At 39.5% G+C, this 8,418-nt stretch overlaps 1 protein-coding gene across 1 annotated transcript in view; it reads left to right on the forward strand.

The window, feature by feature from the left end:
• The window catches only part of trappc11 (trafficking protein particle complex subunit 11), a 90,968-nt gene extending 84,996 nt beyond the window's left edge, over window positions 1-5,972 (forward strand). Inside the window, exons 29-30 of the mRNA XM_028459422.1 lie at window positions 5,454-5,624; window positions 5,690-5,972. Of these exons, the coding sequence (XP_028315223.1) occupies window positions 5,454-5,624; window positions 5,690-5,731 (213 nt within the window). The 3' untranslated portion in view covers window positions 5,732-5,972. The remainder of the gene's footprint in view (window positions 1-5,453; window positions 5,625-5,689) is intronic.
• Window positions 5,973-8,418: the final 2,446 nt, after the last annotated feature.

Below are 8,418 nucleotides of genomic sequence, written 5' to 3' on the forward strand. Positions count from 1 at the left end.
GCGCCAGCATGTACTGGCTGCTGTCTGCCCGCTCTGCTGGAACTTTTGTTTGTAGCCGCACTGATCGGTTTTCTGTGCCAAAACATCACTGCACTGATAGTTTACGACTGTCAGGCACTTATTGATCTTAATCGTTCACATGATGTATGTCTGGGCTTCAACTCTAAGGATCAAACATCCAGACTTCCTCCTCACTTGGCGTCAGTACCTGACTTCCTGCTGCGCTCACCTGTCCTCCGGAGGAAGCGTGCCAAAAAACGTGGTAAACGTGGTGGAGTCCTGTTGAGGATAAAAACGTTCTGGAGGTCAAACCCTGGGACTGATCCTTGATGCCAGTTAACATATGGATTACGGTGGATTCAGCCCGTGGCTCCAGTGCGTCTGGTCTCCGGCTTGCGTCAGCTGCCATTCGAAGCGCCGCTCCACAGACGCCGTCCCCGGCATCGTGGTGTGGATTACGGGTGTCAACGGTAGGATGAGCACGTTCATCTTAATGAGCCGTGTTTGGAACTCCACGGTTTACGTGACGTGGAGGAGGATTAGCGCTCGTATACAGAGACGCTTTCAGCTGCAGACTGTTGGACATAAACACGTTAAACTCCTTCGAGCTCCAGATGTGTAAGGTTGGAAATGAACACTCTTTTTACTGTTTTAATCTACCAACCTCCTGGTCCTGCTCGTTTATTCCTAGATGAATTCTCTGAGTTTATGTCATCTATTGTTAAGCTGTGTATTAATCCTTGGTGATTTTAATCTACATGTTGATAATTCCTCCTGTCCTATGGCAGATGAGCTGATGTCTCTAATGGACTCTTTTCACTTTGTACAACATGTGTCAGGTCCAACACACACTGAAGGTCATACTTTAGATTTGGTCTTTTCTTTTGGTTTAATGATTGACCATCTAGGTATTGTAGATGTATAAATAAGTGACTATTATTGCTGTATCATATTTAATCTGTCAATCACACTGGTACAGACTACTTCTAATGTGAAAAAGCAGAGACTCATTCTTAATGAAGCAGCAATCAGTGGATTTTCTGCCTCTTTTGATCCAACTACATTTACTAGTTGTGATGATGTTGACACTTTTATGACAAACTTTAATAGCCATTGTCTGTCTGTTTTGGACACAGTAGCACCAGCTAAAAATACTCCAGGCTCTAATAAGAAACCTTGTCTGTGGATGAAAGAAGCTATTTTTAGCTTTAGGAGAAGCTGCTGGAAAGTGGAACGGTTGTAGAAAACCACTAAACTAGAGGTGCACAGACTCTATTTAAACGAAAAGATAATGGAGTTAAATGAATTAATAAAGCATGCCCGCTCTGCTTATTTTACTAATCTTGTTTTGCAAAATAAGAGAAACCCCAAGGTTTTGTTCAATACTATTGAAAATCTTGTTGCACCCTCACCGTCCCATGTGTCTGTACACACACAGGAGGACTGTAACAATTTTTAAACTTTTTTGTAAACAAAGTACAAGACATTAGTCAGATTTTATCATGTTCTCTGATAATGTTACCTAGTGGAAGCATATATAATATATTGGTCCTAAAACTGAACCTTGTGGAACTCCATGATTAACTCTGGCTGAGGACAGATTATTAACATGAACAAAGTGGTTCTGTCTGATACGTAGGATTTAAACCCAGTCTCTGCAGCAGTAGATGATGATCTACTGAGATCTAAGATCACCAGAACTGAGACCAACCCTCTGTCTGAGGATAAGACGAGATCATTGGCTGTGGCTTTTGGTGGGCGTGGCTACAGTGTTGAATAGAAACCATAGATTGTTTTTGTTTTCTTCTATTAAAGTTAAATAATAGAAGGTTCCAGATTTATGGAGAGATTTTTATAAGTTAACAAACTTTCTCTCCAGGCAGTAAGAACTTCTACCATGTCTGAGCAGAGATACTTCTGTTCTAATGTCTACGATGTCTGTGTGTGTGTGTATAATGTGTGTGTATTACGTATAATGTGTGTGTATTGTGTATAATGTGTGTGTATAATGTGTGTATTGTATATAATGTGTGTATAATGTGTGTGTGTATATGTTATATAATGTGTGTGTATTGGTATAATGTGGTGTATGGTGTATAATGTGTGTGTATAATGTGTGATAATTTGTGTGTATAATGTGTGTGTCTTGTCCTGTGTGTGGTATTGTGTATAATGTGTGTCTCCGGTGTGTGTTGTTCTGGTGTGTCCTGTGTTGTATAATGTGTGTGTATTGTATAATGTGTGTGTATTGTATATAATGTGTGTGTATAATGTGTGTATTGTATATAATGTGTGTGTATAATGTGTGTGTATTGTGTATAATGTGTGTGTATTACGTATAATGTGTGTGTATTGTATATAATGTGTGTGTATAATGTGTGTGTATTGTGTATAATGTGTGTGTATTGTATATAATGTGTGTGTATAATGTGTGTATTGTATATAATGTGTGTGTATAATGTGTGTGTATTGTATATAATGTGTGTATAATGTGTGTGTATTGTGTATAATGTGTGTATAATGTGTGTGTATTGTGTATAATGTGTGTGTATAATGTGTGTATTGTATATAATGTGTGTGTATAATGTGTGTGTATTGTATATAATGTGTGTGTATTGTGTATAATGTGTGTATAATGTGTGTGTATTGTGTATAATGTGTGTATAATGTGTGTGTATTGTGTATAATGTGTGTGTATTGTATATAATGTGTGTGTATAATGTGTGTATTGTATATAATGTGTGTATAATGTGTGTGTATTGTGTATAATGTGTGTGTATTGTATATAATGTGTGTGTATTGTGTATAATGTGTGTGTATTGTGTATAATGTGTGTGTATAATGTGTGTATTGTATATAATGTGTGTGTATAATGTGTGTGTATTGTGTATAATGTGTGTGTATTGTATATAATGTGTGTGTATAATGTGTGTATTGTGTATAATGTGTGTGTATAATGTGTGTGTATTGTGTGTATTGTATATAATGTGTGTGTATAATGTGTGTGTATTGTGTATAATGTGTGTGTATTGTATATAATGTGTGTGTATTGTGTATAATGTGTGTGTATTGTGTATAATGTGTGTATAATGTGTGTGTATTGTGTATAATGTGTGTGTATAATGTGTGTGTATTGTGTATAATGTGTGTGTATTGTGTATAATGTGTGTGTGTTGTGTATAATGTGTGTGTATTGTGTATAATGTGTGTGTATAATGTGTGTGTATTGTGTATAATGTGTGTGTATAATGTGTGTGTATTGTGTATAATGTGTGTGTATTGTGTATAATGTGTGTGTATTGTGTATAATGTGTGTGTGTTGTGTATAATGTGTGTGTGTTGTGTATAATGTGTGTGTGTTGTGTATATGTGTGTGTATTGTGTATAATGTGTGTATTGTGTATAATGTGTGTGTATTGTGTATAATGTGTGTGTATTGTGTATAATGTGTGTATAATGTGTGTGTATTGTGTATAATGTGTGTGTATTGTGTATAATGTGTGTGTATTGTGTATAATGTGTGTGTGTGTTGTGTATAATGTGTGTGTATTGTGTATAATGTGTGTATAATGTGTGTGTATAATGTGTGTGTATTGTGTATAATGTGTGTGTATAATGTGTGTGTATTGTGTATAATGTGTGTGTATTGTGTATAATGTGTGTGTATTGTGTATAATGTGTGTGTATTGTGTATAATGTGTGTGTGTTGTGTATAATGTGTGTGTGTGTGTATAATGTGTGTGTATTGTGTATAATGTGTGTGTATTGTGTATAATGTGTGTATTGTGTATAATGTGTGTGTATTGTGTATAATGTGTGTGTATTGTGTATAATGTGTGTATAATGTGTGTGTATTGTGTATAATGTGTGTGTATTGTGTATAATGTGTGTGTGTTGTGTATAATGTGTGTGTATTGTGTATAATGTGTGTGTATTGTGTATAATGTGTGTGTATTGTGTATAATGTGTGTGTATAATGTGTGTGTATTGTGTATAATGTGTGTGTGTTGTGTATAATGTGTTTGTATTGTGTATAATGTGTGTGTATAATGTGTGTGTATTGTGTATAATGTGTGTGTATTGTGTATAATGTGTGTGTATAATGTGTGTGTATTGTGTATAATGTGTGTGTATTGTGTATAATGTGTGTGTATAATGTGTGTGTATTGTGTATAATGTGTTGTGTATAATGTGTGTGTATTGTGTATAATGTGTGTGTATTGTGTATAATGTGTGTGTATTGTGTATAATGTGTTGTGTATAATGTGTGTGTACTGTGTATAATGTGTGTGTATTGTGTATAATGTGTGTATAATGTGTGTGTATAATGTGTGTGTATTGTGTATAATGTGTGTATAATGTGTGTGTATAATGTGTGTATTGTGTATAATGTGTGTGTATAATGTGTGTATTGTGTATAATGTGTGTGTGTTGTGTATAATGTGTGTGTATTGTGTATAATGTGTGTGTATTGTGTATAATGTGTGTGTATTGTGTATAATGTGTGTATTGTGTATAATGTGTGTATAATGTGTGTGTATAATGTGTGTATAATGTGTGTATTGTGTATAATGTGTGTGTATTGTGTATAATGTGTGTATAATGTGTGTGTATTGTGTATAATGTGTGTGTATTGTGTATAATGTGTGTGTGTATTGTGTATAATGTGTGTGTATAATGTGTGTGTATTGTGTATAATGTGTGTGTGTATTGTGTATAATGTGTGTGTATAATGTGTGTGTATTGTGTATAATGTGTGTGTGTATAATGTGTGTGTATAATGTGTGTGTATTGTGTATAATGTGTGTATAATGTGTGTGTATTGTGTATAATGTGTGTATAATGTGTGTATTGTGTATGTGTGTGTATTGTGTATAATGTGTGTATAATGTGTGTGTATAATGTGTGTATTGTGTATAATGTGTGTGTATTGTGTATAATGTGTGTATAATGTGTGTATTGTGTATGTGTGTGTATTGTGTATAATGTGTGTATAATGTGTGTGTATTGTGTATAATGTGTGTTGAATGATGATGTCCAGTCAGAGATTGATGATGTTATAAAAAAGGATTTATTATAAAGTAAATGATAAATTGTGTCCCATCCTGTATATTAGAAAGAGAAGCAGACAGTTTCACAGCTTTAGCTTTATACAGATGGAGAAAAAGAGAGAGAGTCAGATGCTACTCACAGTGTGTGTGTGTGTGTGTGTGTGTGTGTGTGTGTGTGTGTGTGTGTGTGTGTGTGTGTGTGTGTGTGTGTGTGTGTGTGTGTGTGTGTGTGTGTGTCTTATCTGTGTGAGCCTTCAGCAGAGACTGTCTGTGTTCAAAAGTGCAAAGAGTAATGCAGTCATTGTGTATTAAAACATTGTACACATAAACACACATTTGACGATATGATGATGAATAGAATAATTGCCATAACATGTGTGTATTGTGTGTGTGTGTGTGTAGGTGCGTCTCCGTATCCTCCCTGGCTCTAAGCAGCAGATGCTGTATAACTACTATCCTCTGATGGCCGGATACCAAACCCTCCCTCAGCTCAACGTGGTCCTCCCCCGCTGCCCCTCCTCCTCCTCCTCACACGCCCTCAGACGCTTTCTACCACAGCGCATTTTTATTAAGGTATTATTATCTAATGTCTAATATTAACATATATTATTATTAATATTATGAATCTAATATTACAGCCTCAAGGTCAACCTGCTGATGACGTCTCCATTGCTGCATGAATCACGTGTGAAAAAGTAAAGAAAAGTTTCTCAGTCCAGGTTTTTCTCTTCAAACATTGAGTTTGTTTCTTTAGTGTTTGAGATAAACTACTTCCTACTGAGTGTTTCCTGTTTCCTGTTTGATGAGTTAAGTGTTTCCTGTCTGATAAACGATCAGATGTAGAAGGTAAATGAGTCTAAAAGTTCCAGAACAAAAAGGAAATTATGGTGGAACTAAAATAAAAGGTTTGATTGAAATCAACGTTCCTGTTTGTCCTTTTTTCATATTTAAAGTTGAATGAAACCATCATGTGACTATTTGAAGGTTGAATAAATGCCATGTTATACCACAGGTATGAGCTGTATCATTATTAACAATCTCGTTTCTAGATCTGAGCCAGATGTTAACTAGCGGCCATTAGCTGGAAATGCACATCTGTATCATAAGGTACTTACAGTATTATTGTTACAATGTTTATTATTCATTTACACACAGATTTAGAAGAAACTCTGAATTTACTAGGAATTATAAACACTAACATTATCTTTGTAAGAATATATAGTGTGTATTTTAATGTTGCCATAGTGATTCCTGGGGTTTAGTGACATTATGAGAACCAGAAGAATCAACTTTGTCATTGCACATGTTACAGAGCAACAAAATGTAATTTCAGTTTCATCTCGTCCAACAAAAGGTTGGTCCAGAGTGGACAGACGGCCATCGAGGCGTTGAAATATAATCCCTTCACTCCTTTTCTGAAAACAGTCGATGACGTGTGACGACCTTGAATGGATCCAGTTGAGAATCAGAAACAAAGGTCCAGGCGGCGGTGGGGGAGAGGAAGCCAGGGGGGGGCGTACAGTGGTGATAGATGAAACGGCTTTGGGAGCCAAAAGAAGGTCAGCGATTTGTTTTTGATTCAGGCTATAGCTCATTTCCAATAGCCTTGAGTCCCGAGTCTACAACATTAATCCAATGAGTTTAGGGTTAGGGTTAGCGAGCTGGGTCAATTTCACATAAACGTTCCAAAAGCAGCTTCTGCTTGCTTTTGAGACCATTCATCACATGAATGAGGACAGAGTATTAGAGCATACAGGGGGTCCGTGGGGTCTTACAAAGTATTAAAAGATGATAAATCGGACTTCCGGTGATGACGACGTGGGAGAATATCGCGTGAAGGAGGTCTCCTGGTGAAACTTTAATATATCTCTTTAAACACCTCGTCCTGATTCTGAGCCGTGTTTTGAACGACGGGTTACAGCTGTGGTCTCTACTTTGCGTTGGAATGAGTGGTTCTAAACCCAAGACGAGCAACACTCAAAGCTGTCCAGTTACACGAGGCGGTGCTGCTACTGTAGCCAGTAAACTTGCTAAAATGGCGGCGGCTCCGGACAAAGAGATTATCAATGAATCGGATGGTATCGGAACTGGAGAAGCAACGGGCTTCTCTCCGGGAAGACATGGCGGTATTAAGCATGGACTCGGTAAAACCCTTACAGACCTCTGTGGTCAATCTCCAAATTATAAACCTCCCAGAGGGCAGTGAGAAAGGCCTGCTGATGGAAAAAAAATTAACCCCGGCATCTTCTCCAAGCCTCTGGAGCTGGAGAGGCCACATCGCTCCCTCTGTGCTAAACCCGGACCAGGAGGGAACCCCAAACCTTTTTTGGTATGTTTTCATGAGAGGGAGGAGGTGCGTCGGTGGGTCATACAGAACGAGTTTCAGTACCAGGGAGCGAGGCTGTGAGTTTACCCGGTCGTCAGCGTAGCTACTGCAAAGAAGCGAGCTGCTTTCAACAAAGTCAAACAGGTCTTTACCAGAAAGGAGTCACATTTAGATTGCTGTTTCCTGGGTGGGTCCCTGGCGCCCTTGGCTGAGGACTGCTGTTCTGCACAGGATGTGTGCCGTTGCAGTGCCTTCTCCCCGCAGTGGTGGTTGCCGGTTGCTTGCACGCCGGTGGGGGGCATTGCCCCGTGGCTTGGGCTGTCCAGTGAGCGGCGGGGCCTGGGCTGCTGTCTTTGCGCTATCTGTGTTCCTGCCAGACTGTGGCTGGTACGTGGGCTGGGGTGGGGGGGCAGCCCTCGGGGAGCTTCGCCCGGGGGCTCTCTCATGGTGGTTCCCGGTCTCGGGGTAATGCTTTTGGGGTCCGGCGGGCTTGGTCGGCTGGCTGGGCCGGTCCTAGCGGGGGTCTTCAGGGGTGGGTTGCGCAGGCCGTGCCCTTGCATGCCTGCGGGTGCGGCGCGGGGTGGCCCCTGCCTGGGCGGTGCCCTGCGAGGCCAGAGTCTGCAGGGCGACATCAATAAAGGGTGATCTGGGGCGTTCTGTCTGTGCGCCTGGGGGCCGGTGGGGTGATTCGTAGTGTCCCCTTGGTGCCCTAGGCGGCTGGGGATGTGGTCGTCGTACCTGGGCAGGCTGCTCCTATTCCGGGTCCTTCCGGCCTGGGGTCTGATCCCTGCTGGCTCTGGGCCCGCTGGCCACTCACTCCTTCCCTCTGTCCACAGCCACCACCATTATACTGTACCTAAGCTTCACACCTCACTCTCACTTTACAATAATCAACTCTTCCCCACCCTTCCATTTTTCTACCTTGAATCTCTCCTCCCTTTTTTATATATTTTTGTTACAATAGCATCCACTCTACACAGCACACGTAAGACGAGAACAAAGCGCCATTACATTTAATATTAATATTAACCTAACCACTAA

This window comes from Gouania willdenowi, chromosome 10 (assembly GCF_900634775.1).
Source record: "Gouania willdenowi chromosome 10, fGouWil2.1, whole genome shotgun sequence".
In the NCBI taxonomy this organism is placed as follows: domain Eukaryota; kingdom Metazoa; phylum Chordata; class Actinopteri; order Blenniiformes; family Gobiesocidae; genus Gouania; species Gouania willdenowi.